Raw genomic sequence first — 23720 nt, forward strand, 5'->3', positions numbered from 1 at the left:
GCAAATGTCAACAGTATAACCATGATTTTTTATAAAATAGGAATATATATTTTTATAAATAATTAAATCACATTTTTATCATTAGACAGTGTAATTAATGTCGCAAAATGTTGGCATAGTCAATAGAAGAGTGGTCTATGTGTTTTAAACAGACTATGCTAGAAGAAATTACTGGATCAAGACAAATTCCAAGGACTTTGCTAAGGAAGAAGAGAAGAATACGAGTGAAACAATTTAAGGTATGTAAGTTCTAACATTAAAAATTTATTTTCAGTTGAATAGATTTTTAAGGTTAAGTTGAAATCTTCTTAATAACAATTACTGTAAAGGTATGAAGGGTTTTTTTTAATTTGCTTTAGTTACATACTTAGTTTATTTGTAGTCTCAGTTCTCATTCGCTACACAAACAGTTGGTCACTCTTACCTGTTAATTTTGTTAAGGCACATCAGAGACTCCTTGTCTCTAACTATAAATGTGACTATGCTATAACTCTAGATTCATCAAAGGTATTTTGTATATACCACTCGCGCTTTAATCCAAAGGAAAGGAAGTAAGGTGTTTGGTATGGATTTTGATAAAACATTATTATACAAAAGATGTATACCATTGGCATACGTAAAAAGTTCCAAACAAGAAAAAATCTTAATTCAAATAACAAAACGTACAATGAGTGTCATTTAAACATCTCATGACAAAATCAGGTACAAATATAATAAATTATCGGAAAAACAAGCAAAACGATGCAGAAAAGGTCTCCGATCAACTATGTCAAAACAGAACAAGAATAAAAAACAAGATAGTATTTTTTGATCATGTTAAATAGTTTTGTCCCGCATGTTATGGCAAATGATATAGGTACAGCTTGATATATTATGATAAAATAAAATCTGGTAGGAGCAACAATAAAAGGCCACGAATAACAACTTTTAAGTTAATACATAATTGAATAAATAAATACTGCCAATTATTTCAATGTCAATTACTTTGAACATTAGTTTCTATAACTGTTTATAATTTATATCGCGATGTATATATATTCCAATTATATATAAGAGAGCTTCTTAAACTCCCTTTCTTTTTCATAAAATGTTGCCAGTAGTTAAACAATAATATCGATGAATCAAATATAAACAAAAGTTGATTAATCAAAAGGGTTGGAACGAGAAAGATTGCGCAAATATAGTTCGGTATCGAATTAATTTCTTTTCCTAGTGCCATGGGACCGGCTTTCATTTTGGTGAAATAAGCGAAAATATTGTTTTAATTCCACTTTTGTAAATAATGTACCTTTTTGGCTGGGAAGAAAAATAACATTTGGTTAGGACTATGTTAGGAGTGGTGTAAACCCACTCTCAGATACTGATAACAAATTACATAAGTGTAAAAAACTCATGAAAGTATAGGACCGTTAAAATCCGTATTTAAAATAATAACGAATTACTTCTGGAACATTAGAGCGAACGTCAGTTACAGAGTTCGCCTGTTGCGTCTGTAGTTTCAACCCACAGTCACGTTCTTCCAGTCCTTAGACGCGCTTGTGGGAGTGTATTGATTTTTCCATCTCCTGACATTTACATCTTGCGAACGTAATAACGCAGTAAAACCACAGTAAAACATATGAATGTAGTATCATATATGAACCTATAAAATCCTAATCTATAGATTTTTTCAATGCAAGACATTTGCCAGAGTTACCGTGGGTTTCTGACATCAAAATTCTTTTAAAACACATTGTTATCACTGTTTTGTCAAAGATGAAAAACATGGACAACGATATTTTTTATACAAAGATTTTAGGAAGCAAATTATTTGCAGTTTTAGAGTCATAACATCTCATGACCTTAGCCGATATTAAAAAATGAAGGCCTTGATAACTTAACAATTTTTTTTTCTTTTTTACAAAAAAGGACGCGGTGAATATTATAGTCAGCTATATAACTTATATACAAATTCATACGAATTGTTGCTCAAATGAATGTATAATACTTTTATGGACTTTTTGCAGCCGTACAAAGTTTTCCTAACTACTAACGTGACTTGCGACCAAACCGCGTACTCGGTAAAAGTTTAAAAAAAAATAACTTTTGTATCCATAGCTTCAGTTCTGACGTACTTCGACTTGCTACGGCTTTCTATATAAAACTGTTCTTTAGTTTCGAAATTGTTATATAAATTTACTCGCAGTCACGTCAGTAAAAATATTATATGAACATACATTTTCTTAATACTATACAGCTTTAAGTGGTCGTTGGGCTATTAGTAGTTAAAGTTCGCAATAAACTTGCCGTACTTTCTAGTTACCGCTAAAAAATCTTACAGCCGTAAGCCGACCACCAAAGTTTCTCGATATATTATGCTTGAAACAGTTCAACTAAAAGTTATCCATAGGGTTTTTAGATTTTTTTGAAAGAAAATTCTCAAAAAAATAAGTCACGGCAAAATTTCTAAATCGTAATTCTGATCGAGCAGAATCTAGATAAAGGATTGAAGTTACACATACTAAAATATGACGAATTAAATCTTCATACATATCTTGTAAAAGTAAAGTAAATTGTCAAAAAAATAAGTCACGGCAAAATTTCTAAATCGTAATTCTGATTCGCTTTCCTTAAAACTAAATTTCAATTGTCACAACCTCCACTTTATTATTCGAAGACCTATTATTCGTAATATTTGTAGTATTGCTTAAAACCAATCCATTTGTGACAGACACAATCAAATTTCAGCAATAAAAAAACAAGTAATTTTCTCCATGTGGGTGTTGATAATAATTACTATGGATATTACTTTTAGGTACACAAAAGAAGCGAGTCATGCCAGGCTTATATAACTATGTAGATAGCGTTTTGATAAACGGATCGATGAAGTGAACTTTGACATTGAGCTTGTTATTATTCTCGGCCTAAGGTGAAAAAGGTTGAGAGGGGCAGGGATGTGTACTGCCTTTTATACGTTGAATTTAAGATTTAACGTGTATAATTCAATCTATTAATTTAAGACATATAAATATAGAAGCAAGATAGGTGTGTCAGGACCTCTCAAATGGAGGTCCGTATTGTTTTAGTACAATTAAGGTTAATAAAAACTCTATTTAGTAGTTTTTGCCCGCGAATTGTGAAACCGCGAATAAGGAGATTTGACTATAATCTCTTTTTTTACAATATAAGAATAACAATATATCATTGTACAAATGTTTCGGTAGTGGAAACTAACAGGTACAGAGTACAGAACATGTTCTCAAACCTTACATTGTTTTTTTTTGAGTAACGTAATTAAGTACGAAGCGGTTATGACTTTTTTACAATTGTTCAAAAAATCAGGTTCATTATAAAAGGATATTGTAATTAAAATTATTGTAATTTTATTCTAAATCTACTCAAATATCAGTTCTATTAAATTTATACAGCGCGGTACGTTCTAGCGAAAAAATTGAAATCCTTTGTTCTGTGCAACAAAGAGAAATGTGATAGAAAAAGTATGAAGCTACAATTTCCATGTACATAAGTGGACCCACCTCGTGTGGAACTGAATACTCTGGAGGTAGAATACGTTTCGTATCATTTTTAAATTGAAAATTTTATATCATTAAATTTTATTCCAGTTATGTTATACCAATCAGTTAATTTAGCCCATTATTAAATTTAAACCTACACTCTTCAGAACTAACACCAATTTAATCCTTGGAATATCGTATCTAAGTTGTAAAAATATAAATAAAATAATATAGTTGGTAATGCCTTGTTGACACAGTGATCCAGTTTGTTAAAAATCAGCGTTTCAATTTTCAAATCTAGGTTTTAATTTTTTTTCTCATTTACCTTACCGTTGCAATTTACAAGCACGATTAACAAAACGACGGCCTGATGTTTTGGAAGATAACTCAGTTGAAATAAATTTAAACTTTATTTAAAATGTAAATGATAGTTAAATTATTTTCCTAAATGATGGAAATTTTTGTTCGCATTTTTAATTATAAAATAAAACATTTTGTAAGTTACAGATTTAAAAAACGAAGGAAAAGGATATTTACTAATTTACTATGTTACTTATGTTAGGAAGAAAATCCGAAAACGAGCCAGTGTATTGACTCAACACTAGCCTTACTAAAATTTGGCCATTTATGTCCCCTCACTATTCATTCTAACACTGGACTTTGTAACGAAAGCACGTCATTCGCATCAAGTGATTCTAACTAGTAATGTCTAAAACATGAAAGGTATAATACTCGTAGATAATTCATAGGAATTTTTATTTTTTATTGAACCTGGTTATTAACGCTGAGAAGGATTGTCAATTAATCTCCCTCCTGCAACGTGCGCCCGTCTCTTTATTACAGTTAGTTAACGCGTGACGTCATTAGGCAATTGGCAAAGCTTCTGCGCACGAGTAATAGTTTGCATTATTAAAACATATGTATAATACGGAGAATAATATATGCTTCAGTGTTGCTTCATTTTAGAATTTTAAATGAGCATACTAGAGAATTTAAAAGGTTTTGTGTAAATTTTATATCATAAAATATCTCACAAAGGCGCAGTGGTGGCGAGCTAATTAAAAGGGAAACTTTGTGTTGCGAACGTTCCCTTTGAAGCTTATCATTTATTTTTTATCATTCCTTTTGCTACGGTCAGAACTTTCCAGCCAGGATCTCACTTTGTAAATACAAACAAATATAAATGAGTACCTTTGGGGTCACGGTACCCTTTATCATATCACAATTTTTATATTTAAATCAAAAGAAAATACGGCATTAGAGTCTGGTATTTTTAATTATATCACCCTGTTATTCCTTTATTTAACTTAATTAACTCCCAACAGTCACCCGCTACTCCATCCGCGCGGTATTTAAAAAAACAACTATTAAGTAGTCTGTGTCCTTCCAGACTATTTTCTACATCTGTGCCTTATTTAATCGAGATCCGTTGGTCTGGAAATACCTTCAACAAACATCCATTCATACATCCGAAATTTCAAATTTATTAAATTAGTTAGGTACTAAAATTATAAATGCGAAAGATTTTTTTTTTGCGTTAAATAAGCTCCGAAACTATTGAACTGATGAAAAATTCGTTTACTATTGGAAAGCTACACTATGATTGGGTGAGATACGCTATATTTATAACTAGAAAATATTTCCCTTATCCTTAGCGATATTATTCTTTTTATTGAACCGATATAATACAAACAAGCCTTTCAAAGAACATGGACAGAATTGCAGTGTATTGCTGGCCTTTGACAAAAGATTCCTGTCTTTTATTAAAGAATCTAAGCTGTATTGATAAGAATACATCGTTTCTGTTAGTTGATCCCACAAAGAGAACGGAACGGGTAGAAAAATACTTCCGACTAAGCTTGATATTAGTGTTTACTCGACATTCAACGCATACTGTACACGGTCCGAGGGAATATGTTGGAGAAAATATGCTTCCTAAACAAAAGATATATTCTTTGTGATTCAACTTTAGTCAACTATGGTCCAGAAATAATGCACAACGAAGAAATTCGAATCACTCTGCTAGAATCAATAATGATTTTTTTTAAGCAAAAGAATTGAGTTGAAATTATTAAGCTCCTTATCAAAAATGATTGCTTTCATCTTTTATGTAATTGGTGACCCACTAAGATTGAGTTTAGTGATACACGTCGGAAAATAAAATTCCACTTTCATTCGGAGATTTATATTTTTTAAATAAATTTTATACATTTCACGTGCACGGTTCGTTGTATTGTTCTCATATTTTTTGTATGCATGTGCAGTATCATGAAGGACGGATTGCGGTCTCCGGCTGTTGAGCACATTCAATGCTATCTGAGCGAAATGTAATCGTATAAAAGCCTCATACTCCGCCATAAATATAAAAAGTATCTTTATAGATTCTAGGTTAACGATGGTGAAAGAGCACTACAGTATTTTCAGTCTTTCCCCTCATTTACACAAGGAGAGGCTTCTACATGCGAGCAGTTTTTCGATAGGTTTACCACCTCAAAAAAAAAAACGCTATAACTTTTGTATTTCGAAAGCAAAATTAAAAAAAAATGCGTTTGTACATTTGATCATATTGAAAGGAACAATGACATATTGTTAAAATGTTTTATAATATTTTTAACGAAAGAGTGAATGATGTAACATGTGTGGGGTGACATGCGATGTGCGACGTTGTCTGCCACCCCACAGTAAAGTTCATAGGTTACTCGGAGACGCTTGTGGTTGTTACTTTTTGTGAAACTTTCCACTAATTGTCTCAATGTAGACGAACAAATAGATATTACATCTACTGGGATATATATCTATGTTAAAATACTTAAAACTATATTTAATTGTTAGTAGCGCGCTATTAAATAGGTCGTATTTGTTTTAAATATAAATATTTGACTTTAGAAAGATGAAACTGATGTCTGAAACGAATGAAAGATTATGACATTCTATTTAAGCGTCCAACTTATCCCGCCAGGATCTTCGGATTACGACATTTAATTAATTTGTTCCACTAAGTCTTCATTTCTTTGCTTTCCGAGTGAATTTTGAAATATTCATTTTTTTTTATATTTTAAATTTAATTTTCACATTCTGATTGTTCCTAGTAGTAATATGGAATTATATATACGCAATAAAGATTTTAATTCACCTATACTGAAGTGTAAAAATATGTCCATTCAAGCTGTCGCCGTGACTCCGTCCGAACTAAAAAAAACATAATTAGTAACCCACGTGTTCTTCCAGCCTATGTTCTATATGTATGCCAAATTTCATCGAAATCCATTCAGCCGTTTTGGACACATTCAAACAAACATCCATCTTTCCAACTATCTAAACATTCGCATTTACATTATTAGTAAGAACTAAGATTACATAATGTAATTGTAAACATTTCAATGCTTCTAGAACAATAGAAATGATTGAATCTGTTTCGAATCCTGTTGACAGCGCAACACGAGCAGCGTAAATTAGACTCTATTGTTTCGAGTCAGTCTCGTAATCGTGTCGTCGTCGTTGGACAACTTTTATAATTACACTATTTTACTTTTACTTTTCTTTTAAATTAAATTACTTAATTACTTTCTAATTACTTTACTCGATTACTTTTTAATTAAATTAATTTATATTACAATAACTTGATTACGATGGAATTTACTACGAATACTAAATAGGGATTGATAAAAGTTTTAAAGAATCCCTTTTTTATATTTAATAAAATTTGTATATATAAATGGGCTTTGTTAAATGCTACCAGTTCAAAAGGAATTAATTTAAAAATATTTTCACTCCTCCAACTTCTTGCTTAAGAGCAAACTGTTTGTAATATTCTTTTCTCAGAAAACGATATAACTTTTCTATTTACAGATAGCCCGCGTAGTGAGAAATTAAATTAACAGTTTAACATAAGCTCAAAGGAAATTAAAATTAGAGTTTGTAAAAAAAAATCAACGAGTTAAAAGCAAACTTATGTCTTCTCAAAAAACAGTGTAATAGACAAGTTACTAATATTGATTTTAACGATGTGTGAGATTTGGGACTTTCGGGGGAAAACATTCACAACCATATACACAATCAAATCGAAATCAATTCAGCCTTTAAGCTACGGGATATCATAATGGAATATTCATACATACAAACTCATATACCCTCATGTTAGTCGGGCAAAAATGACGAGAAACGAGGCACAGTTCTACTGTGTTTGTGAACTTGTGACCGAGTTTTAGCTTTATCATCGATTAGCCTGTTGTTTAGACGATTCGGAGTCCATACAAAAAGAACTAATGCTTTTTCTACGTTACGACTTTAACGTTAATAATTTGAGATTCTTTTGTATTAAAGTTTTAAAATAAATAATTTGATAATATTGAGTGAGTTTGAAATATTAGAAAAATAGATTCTCTAGAGGCAACAGCGACTTTTTTACCATCTGAATTTATAATATAATAATACAAAGTAAGGATTTCTGAATGTTACAATAGAATTCCTTTGTACGGTCACCAAGCATCGCTTCAAGTGGAATTTTGTTTAAGAAATAACATAGCTTACCAGCTTTCTACTTACTACTTAAAAGATTCATGTTACATTCATATTTACTTGAAATAATATAGATTTAAACCTTATTTAGACTATTACATATAATTCAGCTTTGAAACTATCAAACCTAAAATCGGTTGCTACGAATTTTTAGGAAAGCCAAATTTCGCGAGGAAAGTTCTGAATTTATAGTTCAAAATACAAACAGAATAATAAGGGCATGCACCAAACTAGTTCCCTGTTTTGAGCTGAAAATTTAATACGTCAGTGCACGGCGCTGCGTTATTGATTTTCAGGGCTTTCAGGGGAGGTGCGGGCAGAGCGGGCGTCGAGTGGAATGGGACGGGGGCACGGGTGGCACACTGGGCGGTAGAGATTCAACATATACTATGCTGTACAGCTACATTCATGTGCTTTTACTGATTTAAAAGCGATTTTATTTTCGTATATCATACCATGTTTTTAGTACCAATGTACACTAAGGTTTGTTTCAGTAACTGTTAAACATCTCTTAGCGCGAGTACACATATTCAAACATAACTTGACCTTTCAAGTACCTTATTTTGAAGGTCGAATCTTTGTCATTGTTCGTCGGAAAGATAAATTGAATTTTTTTACGCTATATTTTATTAGTCCCTTTTGAAAATTCGTTTATCTAGTGCGAATATTGTATGAAAATATAAAAAGATAATTTTAGATAAAGTGACAATAAAAAATTTTGTAAACATACTATAGAGTACATTTAATAATTATTCTAAGCAGATGCAGTCATTGGCATGAGCCACTGAGTGTATTATTACGTACCCATATTGAATATTTATAGAATAAGGTTGGAGTAAATTGAATATGTCTATATTATGACCACGAATGTGTATCACAGTTAACAAAACACAAAGATTCAATTCTTAAGGAGACGACATAACATGTGATTAAAAGTAAGCGTGAGATAGTAGATCTTAAAGTAACGTAATCCTTTCTTCACTTTGGTCTATTATATATTTATTTAAAATCACATAATAATAATTGTCTCCAATTGACCCATATATGTCTATTTATTTAATTAAAAAACGATAAAGTATTTTTTTTTAAATACAAAAATAGACGATATTCCTGTTTTTGTTCGAGTATTTCAGCCTTGGAAACTCAATATCCATTGAAATATTTCAATCACTATGACCCTTATTACTACAAAAGAAAAATAAGCACGTGATTGCATAATGTAAGAGCATAATCCGGGGTTAAATCAGCCGGATTGTTTCGGTTCGTAATAAGCGGGGACAGTTATGCAAAGCAATCAAACTTCATCATTGAAAAGTTTTCTGAATAAGAATAAGTAAAATATTATATGGAATCGAACAGAGAAACTATCAGTTCGTGAAATGATGTTAAAAGTTTTGCAATTTTAGCCGAGGTAAATTAAGTCTGTGGAGAAAGGGAGGTGCGGGCAGGATTGGGAGGAAGGCGCTATGGGCTGTGAGTGAGAGGTATTAAATATAACGCTATGTTAACTCAAATACGATATAATTACAACTATAATAAACCTTTTTAAATATGTCAAAATGTAAGCTCACGTTTTCTTTCAATACTTTAAGTATACTTCAGTTATATTTTGTTAAGTTAGGTCACGTCTTATTTTATACCTTTCAGCTTAAGTATCGTATTTATTTGAATTCAACTCTGGTTTCTGAAGTACAAAGTAACGTAAGCACTGAATGCATTAAAAATATTGTAAATATAAGCTTTAATTTTTCGCTTTAAATTATATAATAATAATTAGTGAACTAAGTAACCCCTATATTACGAAGTACGTGTACAAATAGACCACAATCCCCGCATCAAACAATGTAGAAACAACCACGGAATTGCAGTGGTTAACCATCATGTACTGTACGTCTCTGCAACACCTACATGTTCGCATTCAAAGCGAGTCATTACTAAAGCTTAATTAATAGATCAACAATGTATAAGCACGTTGCCGAAACCATCGTTTATTTTGTAGTACAAAAGTTGTTTACACATTCCATTCCTTACAGATTACCTATTTATTTTAAATTATTAGCAACAACACGTTTGACATTTCAAACTGTGCACAACAATATGCACTCTTTTTTTTTCTTTTGTATCCAAAAAGTTAAGAAATGTTGATTAACTGGTAATGTTCTTATAGTTGTGAAGAATATCAACCATTTTGTAAGCAAAAAGTAATTTTATGTGGGCGCCCGGTATGGTATTGTAATAACAATTTTCGCTAACGGATTATTACGATTTATAATGTAAAACATGAATTTAAAACTCCTTACAGATAGTAATTATGAATCTTTAATAAAATACCTTTAATCTTCTTTTGTGACTTGCAGAAATAATAAACTCTTTGTTTGTTTAAATGTTGGGGTCAGAATGGCCGCCGTTTAAAGTTAAATCTGTACTAAGGGGCTCTCGAAAGAAATACACCACTATTATTTCGTAATATAAAAATCTTACTAACATTATAAATGCGAATGAATGAATGTTTGTTAGAAGGTATCTCCAGAACGGCTGTATGGATCTCGCCACAATTTGGCATAGATGTAGAACGTAGCTTGGAAGTGCATATAGACTACTAATTAAGTTTTTTTATACCACACGGACGGTGTCGCTGGCGACAGCTATTAAAAAATAAAACTGTAAATGATATTAATGTTTTCTCGCACTATCGAAGAATAACCTGTTTAACAAGATGTATGTCGTTGACCAACAACTCTGCTGGTTTACCTACTGTAGATGTCAAACATTGAATATTAATTGTCGCTATTAACCTTAAAAATGGAATGATTGAAGCAGCAAAGGTCAAGATGTTAAATAATACATCACACTGATATAACATACCTACACTTTTTGACATATCGTCTATGATCCACCGCTAAAAATCGAATTTATTTTAAAAGCTAGAACATTTGATGAATGAGTTGTTCTCTTATATACGTGGGTTCCTGAGACCAAAACGCCTACTTATAATATACTCTTATTTATGTTTTACCACAGATAATGACAATAATGACGAAAGGTTTTATACAGAAAATTTGATATCAGAAACCCACGGTAAGATTAATTAGACATAAGATCATATTTTAAATTATAATGATGATAATGCAATATTATCGCTTTATTTGTTTTTCTTATCAGAGCGTTTAATCTAAATTTTTAAGCAAGGTTATTGTTTACATCACACGATTGCGCAAAATGTTGCATAGTTAAAGGATAACGGAGTTTTCTTAAACTTAGCTTCATGCACGTTCCTTACCAAATCTGATGTAATGCATGCGCAAAGAGATACTAAGAAGGTTTGTGTGACAGAGGTCAATACACTGAGCCAAAGTACTTGGTGAATTATTCAAACGTTTTACTACATCTGAGCATTGAACTTTAGATTTACAATTCAATAATTAAACATACTAATCTCCAAGAAAAAGAATGTGAGCTATTGGATCAATACACATACAATTTCTTTTTTTTTTAAATAAGATCTGTGTTAAAATGATCAAAAAAGTATTTTATGTTTCAAATATATTATTATATATTTCATCCTTTTAGGGTAAAGCCATTATGATTGTTTTATGAAAAAAAACACACTACGAACGATTGTCAACATTTTTTTGAGACAAACTTATTTTCTAATATTTGAATAACAAATGAAGGACGTTTATAATACATAATATTTTTCTAGTTGTCTTTTTTGTAAGCTTTTTATCTTTTTACGTTATTATGAATATTTTTCACAAATCGCATAGCAGTTTTTAAACCCATATGAATAATAAAATTTATACTTAGTCGCTTCAAATACATTTACTTGGCTTATGTATTTACAGTTTAAAAACATTAGTAAATGCTTATATCTCACACTATATATGTACATTCGCAGTATATATTCACAAAATAAATAATATTTTAAAGTCTTATAAAATTATTACATCAGTTAAAAAATGATTAAAAAAGTTTATGCCCTAATTTAGTTTTGCACTTCACTGGTAAATGTTAAGTTTTTTTTTAATAGATTTCTATTAAATGGAGCGGAAGTGGTACCACCGGAAAATATTTTTAAATTAGAAGCGCTGTTATCAGAAAATAAAACCTTGTAGTTTGGAACCTGTTGGCGCTTTGCTGGATTTAAGTAAATATCAAATATAGAGAAGGTTGTTTTTGTTGCTGGCGTTGTTGCTACAATTCTTTCAGTTAGTTCCTGTCTCTCCTTTGTTTGAACACTTGATTTCGTTGTATTGCTCGAAAATGTAGACAATGGAGCTGATGTTGTAGATAAAGCTTTTGTAGATTTAAAAACATCTTGATTCGAATATTGTCTTGATGTTGTAGATGGAGTTTCTGTTGAAGTAAAAACTGAGGGTGTTGGTTTTGTAGTACTAAAATATGTTACATTTTGATAGTCATTCGTCCACGATTTTCCTCGTCTCCATGTAAAAGTTGGTCTGTCTGTCCTATATTCACTAACATATGTTTTAAACGGATTATATCTTTGTGTGTATTGTGTTGGTCGCGCTGTCCAACCTTTTGTTGTCCTCCAAGCGAATGCAGTTGGTTTTGTCACGGGGAATTGTTTTACTGTTGGCTTTGTCGAAAATATTGTCCTCTCAGTTGTTGTTGTGGTTGCAATTTTTTTTATATTTATGGAATTATACTCGGGAGATGGAAATACTCTACTTGCAGTAAATTGTTGAGATTGAGTTGAAACATATGGTTTCGCAGTTGATGTCTCCAAGGATTTAGATGTAAAGGAAACTTGCTTTAACTTTGGTGATTGAGTTGTGAGATAACCAAATTTGTCCCAAAAGCTTTTCGCTCTATTCTCGGTGGCTTCAGAAACCTTCTTTGGTACTTGTTCCGAAGAATTTAATCCTGCATAATATTGTTGTGTTATTGGAATCGAAAGAGATGTTGCTGGTTTCTGTGTTGTTGAAGATATTATTGATCTCTGCGTTGTTGAAGATATTTCTGGCTTCCGTGTAGTAAACAAAATTACTGGTTTCTGCGTCGTGGAAGATATTCCAAATTTTTGTGTTGTGAAAAATAATGATGGTTTTTGTGTTGTAAAAGAAATCATAGTATTTTGAGTTGGATAACTAATTGTTTTTTCCATTATAGTAGACGGTGTTTTATTTGTTTGAGTCACAGTAGAACAACACGCATTACTTGATATTGAGTTACCATTATCATATATTATTCTTCTCGTTGATGATGAACTATAATTAGTTGAATCAGTAGATGTAATATATTTTGGAGTCGTGACAACCAAAGAATTTTCGTACACAGTTTTGTTCCTCGTTTCTTCCATCGGTGTGTTATTAAATTTCATCATTCTACGTCTAAACGAATTCGTCTCTATGGTTCTCCATGGTTTCACCGGTTTGTACTGCGGTTCTGGTTCCATCGTGGTTGTAGAAGTTGTAGATAAGCGTGCGGTGACCGGTTCAAGGAAGTTGAAATTTGGTCTCCTGTTGAAATCAGGCAGTTTGAGATCATCTACGTTATCTATTTTAAACTGTGCCCAGTTAACGTTTTTATTTTTATTATAATCTTTTTCAAAGTCTTGCTCGTATTTATCGCGAAGCAACGATACTATCGACAGGAACGATGGAACGGAACGATCACTTTGAGAATAGGAAAAGTCACTTTGCACTGGGTTATATGACGTAAAGTTAATATTAGGGTAAGAATCATGTGATGCACGTGCTCTATCTTCAAATTTATTACTTGAATCTTTGGTAGAATGATCGCAGTCGGCTAAATATTTTTTCGCATTATGTTTACAGTAATGTGGATACACCACCCAAGCGAGGAATCCATTCCCTTGTATCCGAGTGTGTTCTTCGTATATACTAAGTGCACACTCTACATCATCAGAGATGTCATCGTCACGTAATGCTGAACAAGGAAGTCCGCAAGCTTTGCCGGCTCCACACCAGTATATTTCGCTTATCTGCAGCAGTCCGTGGTCGCCGCTGTTGGGGTTGCGAGCTGCAGTATCGAAGCGGGATTCGTGGTAGGCAATGCAAACCCATGTTGCTATATGATCCTTGCGTACTCCTAACTGGAGCAGGTCGCGTGCGAGCTCACAGCGCTCGTAAATCCGCGCCCCGACGAGAGCTAGAAGCGTACTCGTCAACAATGCCACGGTATACATCTTCAAGTGTGACGGCACGCCGGGGTCGGACGCTCGCTTTTTTACCTTTGCCTCCCGCCGCGCGCCCGCGCACTATCTGTGTCACACCCGTATTTAACGGTAATATTAATTGTTTGAAATTAAACTGCCGAGCATTTTGGAGCGCGGATAATTATATCATCCGATCGGTACGGGTTGTTAACTAGTGATGAGCAGTAAATGGCAGCTGAACGGTGTTGATGTTTGAAACGTAGCGGTTTGCCTTGAGGCTAGCACGTCGCGAACTCACAGGTAGTCAAATAAAAGCTATTATAAATTACTTACATCAATATCTCCCGATTTACAAAAATAAAATACACTAAACACATGTATTTATAAATATAGAGCCATTTATTCATACGCACTTATCACGTGCTCCTTTCAAATATATTTTTTTTTCAATAAGACTATAATAATCAGTCTGTCAACTTGCTTAGACAACAAGTACTAGAGAAAAAAGGTTTTCAATAAAGACGAGTTTTGGTTGCGCCTCTCTGATTAGCGAGTAAACATTTAAACATTGACTCGTACAACAACCGCAGTAGGTCAAATGGCAAATTGAGGTAAGTTCAAACTGACCTAATGTTAACTTAAATTAATTACATCATCATTTCGCCTTCTATCCATGGTCATAACTGGTGTGAGTACATCCTTATAACTTATAACTTTTATACCCATACATTGTTTAAACATAAAATTATAAGATCTTTAATAGTTAATATTTTCATAGATAAAATAATAAATTTTCTTCTTAGTAATATTATGGAGACTTTTAATTATTCAAGTGACACGGTTATGAAGAAAAACAGACTATATTAGCAATTACCGTAGCACAAGCGATCTGTCAATTGCATGGAAAATTAATTTATGAAACGGACGAGCTACGGAGTGTTTTAATTGCAATTCTCCCATTGCTTTTACAATTTTTTATTAACTACAGAATTCAATTCTCTTTGCTTGCAAGAAAATGAGTTCCTTTATACATCTCAGAGAAGGTTTTATAAAGGAAGTTCAGATAAGGATTTACAAGGAATTCATTTCAGACGCATTTTTCCAGTAAATTGGATGCCAACAACAAGAATTTTGTTCAATGCAATTCTTTGATAATAAAGAAAATAATGAAAGAAACACTTTATACTTCAGTTGTTATTATAAAATCATAAAAAACTTTGTTATTTTAGCGTTGAAATATAAGACAATACTGTACTTTTCTATTGTTTTTGAAAAAGCATTCAAACCTATTTTTACACGTCATGCCTCATTAAACGTATTATGCGGGCTTAGAACCAGTCTTTAAAATTGAAAGAATTTTAACATCTTTAATTAATTGTTAATAAAATTATATATTATATATATTTATTATGACACAGATTTATTATAGGTCTATATATAATAGTTTACTGTAAGCTATCACATGATGAATTTATCACAACCAATAACTTTGTACTATAATTAAAGTTCGGTGAGGACCTTTGTACACACAAAGCCATGGTATTACTTAGTTCATCAAGTGTGCAAGCAAGGAAATTGTACGGCAGTGTACTGGAACGTGCTCGTGGCAGTTCTCGACATGTGTACAGACTCACCAGTGTACTGAAGTGTACACAGAACCTTGAGTTTACGTTACAAGCCCGTCGTTTGCGCTGTACAAATTAAGCTATTTTGTTCGCTGGAATACGACACCGAACATTATTTTTATAAACATTAATCAGTGCTATTTTACCTATCGATAACAGTCTGGAACAGTAACGCATGGGCTATTTTTTTTGTAAACGGACAGAGTCGCAGTTGATGGTTACTCATAATTCTCTTTCCGATAAGTTTTTAATGTAACAAAATTATGACATAATATATTTTTGACTCAAGAACTTCACACAATCAAACCTTGTATACATAAAAAGTTCATGGTTATGACTCTAGAATTTGACGGTTATTTGTTTTTAACCTTTGTACTAAGCTGACTTATTGTGTATTATTAAAAAATATAACTTGTGACCCCACGAATCTGCACAACAAACTAACCACTATTATAGTTGCATAATTTAGTAAGTATTTTTGTTGCTATGCGAGTTTAAAAAAAATTCTAACGTAATGGGAAGGAAATTAATATTCCTGACTGTAATAAAAAACTCATCATACTAACGTAACTATCTTTACAGAATTACATCGGCATAAATTCTAATAAAAATAAGCGGTCCGACTCTATTTTTCACTTGACCTACTTTTCACCTTAGTTCATTTCCTAGATGGAAGCGTTCATGAAGTCCGTTGCAAGCGTCAGAACATTTCACCTGATAGCATTCTATGAAGTTTGATACACTTCGTTGATTGGACATCGCTGACGACCCACATCTTTCTATTTGATTTAACACTTTGAACGTACGATGTTTATTATTTTTATTTTGCCTAGTGGTCGCTCACGAGTTAAGAAAAAGTCGTTTTGGTGATTGCAAAAAAGAATGTGGCATTGCGGACACACACACATACAAAAATTCAAATAATTAAATATTAATTATTAGCAACACAAATACATCGTGTTCGCTAAATATGTTTTTTTTATATTACCTACAGACACTCCAATATTAAAATTATGTATAGATATCGTGAAAAATATTCGATAAAGTTAAAAAAGCGCACGTGCAAATGAGGGCTCATAAGGACTGAAGCAATAAAAAAAATGAAATTCAATTTAATATGAACGCATTAAAATACACACTACTAGGTATGCAGATTAAGACCATTTAATAATAAAGAGGTAAATAAATGAACGCAGACTTACCTACGCAGCTGTAAAGTTCCGCAGCACCTCTCAGTAAGCAGCCATCCTCTCTTGTTATTCCACTAGTTAAATTGACACAGAAACATCCATCATCATTGTCCAAGAACCATTCGTTGGCAGAGAATCTGTATCCAGGTATTCCCTCATAGTCAATATCGTGCTGATAACGCAATTCTACGGACCTGTTACATAATGAATTATTAATTATAAACTTAAAGAATTTAAAAAGTCGACTCATCCGAATTAAAAATAATAACATGTCTTATGAAACTTCAAGAGAATGAGTTGAGAAGTAGATGAAAGAATATTGACGTAATAATTCTCTAATATCCTTGAACATAACATAATTTTAATCGTTGCCATTTTATTAATTGAGGTTGGGTAATTTGCATTTTGGTGTAGGTATAGATAAATGATCCTATCAGAGCTATCAATAAATTGGTTTGAGGGATTAGCTTTCACAAAGGGATACATGGAACAGACGGACTTTGTGACAATGGTATTACATGCATAGATGCATCAATATTGATAATTGAATACAAGTTTCATTAATTAAATGCGCCTTTGACGTCTGTAATACAGAATTATTGGAATTATACGAATATGTACGTGTTTGTACAATTGGAATTGTACTAGTATAGAAGGCGATTTATTGGACGGATAGATATTAATTACTTTCAAATTTATAAATCCGCACACTCGTACCAACTCCGCTTCTGAACTTATTTCTACAGCAGGCGACAAAGCGATACAATGTATTTGTGTACAATACATACCTATCTTTCATATCCAATACAATAATAAAGATTTTACCCAAATACTTTTTAATATTTATTTTTAATATCAGTAGATTTACTAATATTTCTTTTACCATTGCAATTAAGCTCTAGACTTGTGCTAGGATATGGTTCATGACAATAGTCGGCGGGATTCGAATCCCCGACTTCGTGATCGGTAATCGTACGGATTTATCGTACCCTTAACCATTAGGCTATTGACGTTTATATTTTTTAATAATTGCAATTTTTTATCAAATAACACGTGCGCGCGCGCGTGCTATCTAGTTAAAATTGTGTTGTATGAAATTGCGAGCTGCCATAGAGTGTGGATAATGATATACAAACAGAATATCTGAGAAGTAATACAAAGAAATTCAACCAACCCGCACTTGGCCAGCGTGGTTGACTATGGCCTAATCACCCTTAACTTAGAGTAGGCTCCGAGCCTCTCGGTGGGGACGTATAGTGAGCTGATGATGATGATACAAACAGAAAATCCGATGGACGCAGACGCAGCAATATAAATAAAAACATCAAATTAACATTCCTGCACAGGGCAGACTCCAGTAAGTAAACGCATAAATGAAAACTGTTTTCATTATCACTGAAACATCTAACCTATGTACATAAATAATCCATTTGATGATGTGTTCAAATTATTCAAAACAAATAACATGCGCGAAATGGGAATGAAATGAATTATTTATTTAAGCTGCTTTTATTTTCTCGCCAAGCTCCAACTGTAATACCTAGGATTTTCACTGACGAAGCGCTCGTACAAAAACACGTTTTAATCTCAGTTTTTATATAGAAAATGAAGGCGATGAAAATATTTTTATGCGAATTTAGTTCTTACCGCAGATATCTACAATTTAATAGTATTTATCTAACAACGACTTAACATGGGTTTCTGACACAAAAATTCCCGTTTAAAACATATAGTTATGAAGGTTTTGTCAAAGATAATGACAGTGATGATATGTTTTATACAGAAATTTTGGTCTCAGAAACCGACAGTAAGTAATTGATTTCAACGTGTGTGATAAGGTACAAACTTTACTTAGTGTATTGACTTTATTATGCTTTAGACAAAACCTAGTTGTACCTAGATATGCCTATCTCCTATCCAAATAAGGGCTTTAATTCATAAAATAATGAACTAAACAAAATTAATAAAATATTACATGTAAGTTTCAATATTGGATACGTTTTTCCAAATCGACAGTGGGATGTTATTAAAAATGTTATCGGTAACATCGTCGCTAATAAACGCATAATCCGATTACCATCGGATTCATTCAACCGCGCAGAAATTAAAATGAGTTCTATCAACAACTAGCAATGTTCAACGAGTCATCCCTCCCTCTACTATCCCCTAGGGTAGCGACACCAATATTTAAACCAATGTATTTAGCTCATACCTCATGGAAATGTTCATTAAAAGGCTTTGTTACTTCAAGCCAATTTGAGTTTGAACTTTGCTTCAAATCTGCTAATTAACGTCGTACGTGAATAGATTTATACAAACATAGCTCGCGGGAAAGCATTTCACATTCGGTGGAAACGGGTACATACATTAATGCTTTCATTTGAAATGACGTCTGCATTTTGAAGCAAATTAATTGCTCTACTCTATTACATTTATTCGTTTATATTCAAAACTATATTTGTTTGTTATTTTACTAATATTATAAACGCGAAAATTTTAATTTGATGAAAGGTATATCCAGAACTGCTCAAAGAATCTCGCTATTACGAAATTAGATATAGATGTTTACAAAGGCAGATAAGCTACTAATTAACTTTTTATATTCCGTGCAGCCGGAGTTGCAGGCAAAGGCTAGTAAACAATACCAAAACTAGCTACTTCTACATATAAATAAATGCATAGAGTTTATATGTTAATGAGATTAGAAAATGCAGATAAAATAATGCCAGCATTTATTCCGACTGGCATTTTCCTGTCTCTGTCTCATCACTACGATTAAAAAGAACATAATTACAACTCTATATGTATATAGCTCATTTGACAATATGAAAAGAATATAATACTATCGATTGATATGTTTTGAATGTTTGTCAGTACAGAGAATAACACGTTCCCAAAAGCTAAGCGGATTATAGGCTCGGACATAATAATACTAATGGACGTACAGACAAAGGAGACTTGCCTGCATATGTCAGTGTTGATGCCGAACAGTGATTTCGAGTTATCGACAAATGGATTGTATATACTAGCGTCGGTTCCATTGATCATGTTACAAACGCTCGGTTTTCCTTCCTCTTCGTCCACCCAATAGTAGAACTGCGACGATCCATTTAGGGATATAATGCGTCCCAAGTCCTCTGGATTGTTAATACCTCGGTGCACCTTGTATACGCTGCTGGGTTGTATACGCTACAAAGGAATTCATGGTAAATGACAATATTTAAATCTATCTAATGTATATAACATTACATATTCATAAAGACCGTCTGTATGTTATATTTCGTACATGTTATATATTTTCGAAACTGATAACAAAAAAAAAAACAATTTTTAAAACTCTGTTAACGGCTGGACTGATTTTGACGGGACTCTGACGGGTAGGTAAATGCACGCAGGCATATTAAGCGCTACTTTTTTTTAAATTTTGCACTGACGAAGTCGCGGCAGGTTTAATAAAAAAAATATTGAGTTAGACTGTTGGGTTGAACATTAATAAATAATAATACGAGTATAGGTCTGGTACACTGATTTCCTTAAATTCGGGTCATTAAATTATTTTCATACTTGTACTTGATTTAAACAAAGTAAAAAAGATAAGTCTCAGCTAACCTAGCTTAACCATCGTATTGGAGCAGAGAATAGGAAAATATTATATATATTTTAAAAGCAATTTTTCTCTCTTGAATTACACGTGCAGTCGTTCGGAAATATGGAAAACTCCAAAGGGATATTTTATAAATTTCTACGTTTACATCGAACATTGTATATTGAATTGATTCAATTTTACCATGTTATTTTCCTGCTTCTTCCAGGCTGCATCTAGTAATATTTATTCGAATCAATTGAAGCCTATATAAGTTGTTTGTGCAATCGCTCGTATTATTTCTAATTCTAATACAACATGCATATGTTGTTTGATGGATCTTCAGAGTTGTCGTTGATTTAAACTATTAATGTTAGGTTTAATATTTGAATACTATTTCATGCTAATGTTAGTTTATAAATACGAAATGATACTTACAACATCGAGCTAAAGTCCCCACATGACTCCAATATTCATTTCATGAACAATCACTGGGCTAGTATTAGCTACAGAATTTGAAACGTCGTTCTAATTGCTAGCTTCTGTAGCCTCAAATAAACACAAATAAACCCGATTCATTGAAAATATTCCACAAAAATATTTTTAGCGTGTTTCGAATTTGTTCCAATTAAAAAAAAATGCGTTGTTTCGTTGGAAATTTCAGTTATACAAAAATGCCGCGGGTAACTGACAATCGGTGGATTTGTTTTTGACAGCGTATTTTTCGGCTTTTCAAACGAAGTTATTGACTGCTCAAAAATGTTTTACGTATTTTACTTGATTTCCGTGCTTTTCAAGTATTGAAAAGGTGAAATTAAGGTGAAATATCAATGGAATGGAAACACGCGGTACGTGCATGAGCAGATACTGAATATGTCAAGTATTTGATGAACGTGAGTTAAATATTTATTTAAAGTAATTTCTTGCATTGAAACCTCTCTTATCAGAAGATTATGTAATAAATTAAAGCTCTATAATACTAATTTAATGCTATTTAATACTACTTACCGATGTAAGAAGAGCGAATATGATGGAACCATCCTCTTGTACAGCCAAGTTATTAGAAGTAGCGCCAATACTTCTAATCTGAGTACAAACGATGCTGGCGATGAGACCGGGGTTTTCACAGAATCTAATACCATCAAATAATAAATCACGAACTCTTATATCGACGATAGGATTACCATATCTACCAAATACACCGGTTATTGCAGAGTTTATTATACTCATTAAGTTCGGAAATGACTTCTCTGCAACTTGTAGAATAAGCTGAAACAATAAAGTAGATTTAACACAAAACAAACAAATGCTGTAATTTCTAAAATTACAATCAGTGGGTTTATCGCGAATATTTGCGACAATCGTCTTCGTATCATCATCATTTATGTTTAAATTAGTATGAGATTCTTAGTGTACATGTCCGATACAAATTTTGAGAGCTGCACAGATTTTGTCGATGTCGATACGATGGCGTTTACCACAGATATTCGTGTTAAGCCCACATTACAGCATTCATAATTAGCAAAATTTCACTTCCATGCGCTTCGAACTAAACTTTTAATAACGCGGTAACAAGTCGTGGGTTATTATACATTTTGGTTCGGGTTAGAACTTGATTCATATATGTTGCATATATGTTATAAAATATTTTTCCAATCTCATTTTTTTCTTAATTTGATACTGTCAAATAAATAAGAGCAGAGACGTAGGTAGTAGGAAATTATTTTAAGAGTAAATTGTACATTATTGGTGATTTGAATACGTTGACCTTAAAGGTGATATTTGAGGCATAAATAAGTAATACAGGGCAAGGTAATTTTGATGTTCGACGTATAGAAAATTCGCCTGCTTTTATACGTTAACGATGATACTGTTATCATATAAAAGTGTACAGTAATAAGGTAAACATGAAAGAGACACGTGATTGACGGTCCTGATATGGCTGTTATTGATCGAGCACGTTGTCGCTTTAGCTGTCTCGCCCGGGAACGGGAATCACGTTGCCTTTGATACATGTAGTTAAACAAGACCTAAGTACAATATTTAACCCGACTTACAAATCTATATATAGAGAAAGACAGCAGAAAGATGGGTAACAAGTATAAAGACATGATTGACTATAATGAAATATGGAAGATATTAGGAACCGTAACCGACAAGGATGTACATCGCGATGAATGGAGAACTAAGAGATATGCTTAATCCGTGGCAAATGAAAGTCGAAAGTCTATGTGTAGTCAGGATTTTTTTCTAAATTGAGATGCTGTTCAGTGGTTTGTATCAAATAAAAATGGGACAGAGTAATTTAAGTTATCCTTCCAATGTAATAAAAGATTATATAGATTCCTTGATATATTTGAAAAGAGAAAAGTAAGAGATTATATATTATAATACAAGCAACAATGTAGAACTCAGTTCTCGGACTGCGTAGATCCAAAGCATCGTTATTAAACTGGTAGCGAGTTGATTTTGTTACAGGTGAATAATTCTGTGACATTTTCAAATTAAGACTATTCCTGAATTGAACTTCTCGATTTCGAGTTTCATAAAAATATTTTTGAAAACCTACTAGGTTGCTTAACCTATGTAAGGTTTTAAAAAATTGTTCCCGATAGGTTATTTAAACGGTGCTTCAATTTGCTGTACACACAAAAATCTCGACCGCAATTTATTTTTTACGTGAGCCAAATTAATTTTTATCAATTCCGTAGTCCGATCTGATTTTAATTCCGCTGAAGTGGTAGCAAATGGATCCGGGTACGAGAGTCGAGCCGATTTGAACCGGCTAGGGCTAGTTAACACCGGATGAATGTAAGCCCCGTCTGAAGAGCGTCGGTGCAAATTAATCTGCTAGCCCTCAACATACGTAAAAGCTATTCACTGCAACGTGTAATGGCCGAAGCGAATAACCTAAAGTTACGTTTACTATTCGACATAACCATTAAAAAGTAAACCTTGACTTTAGTCATTATTATTCCTTACGTGAGTTTAGAGGCAACCACTGTACTCCAAATTATTCACCGTACAAACTTTTAAAAGCTATAAGTGGTTCATGTTTTTAGGACAGTATTTAAGTACAAATATTTTAGTACTTAGAGCATGTAATAATATGACTATTCTACTATTACACCTGCTGTTACTACGTCTGTTTATTATTACTACATTGTT

The 23720-nt window shown here is 32.6% G+C and overlaps 2 protein-coding genes across 2 annotated transcripts in view; both read right to left on the reverse strand.

Annotated features, from left to right (window-relative positions):
* Snmp2 (sensory neuron membrane protein 2) overlaps positions 1-23720 on the reverse strand; it is a 46596-nt gene that overhangs the window by 6333 nt on the left and 16543 nt on the right. Inside the window, exons 4-6 of the mRNA XM_013323691.1 lie at positions 21561-21821; positions 19932-20158; positions 16982-17163 (exon numbers count right to left, since the gene is read on the reverse strand). Of these exons, the coding sequence (XP_013179145.1) occupies positions 16982-17163; positions 19932-20158; positions 21561-21821 (670 nt within the window). The remainder of the gene's footprint in view (positions 1-16981; positions 17164-19931; positions 20159-21560; positions 21822-23720) is intronic.
* On the reverse strand, positions 11640-14407 carry LOC106126199 (mucin-5AC). Its single transcript, XM_013323689.1, has one exon. It carries the CDS (start codon positions 14182-14184, stop codon positions 11998-12000), a length of 2187 nt encoding a protein of 728 aa, XP_013179143.1. The 5' UTR covers positions 14185-14407; the 3' UTR covers positions 11640-11997.

The sequence above is a fragment of the Papilio xuthus genome, unplaced genomic scaffold (genome assembly GCF_000836235.2).
Source record: "Papilio xuthus unplaced genomic scaffold, Pxut_1.1 DF825017.1, whole genome shotgun sequence".
In the NCBI taxonomy this organism is placed as follows: Eukaryota; Metazoa; Arthropoda; class Insecta; order Lepidoptera; family Papilionidae; genus Papilio; species Papilio xuthus.

Bases quoted from the DNA above. Each gene is read 5' to 3' on its own strand.
- LOC106126199 (XM_013323689.1), bottom strand. From the start codon at position 14,184: ATGTATACCGTGGCATTGTTGACGAGTACGCTTCTAGCTCTCGTCGGG.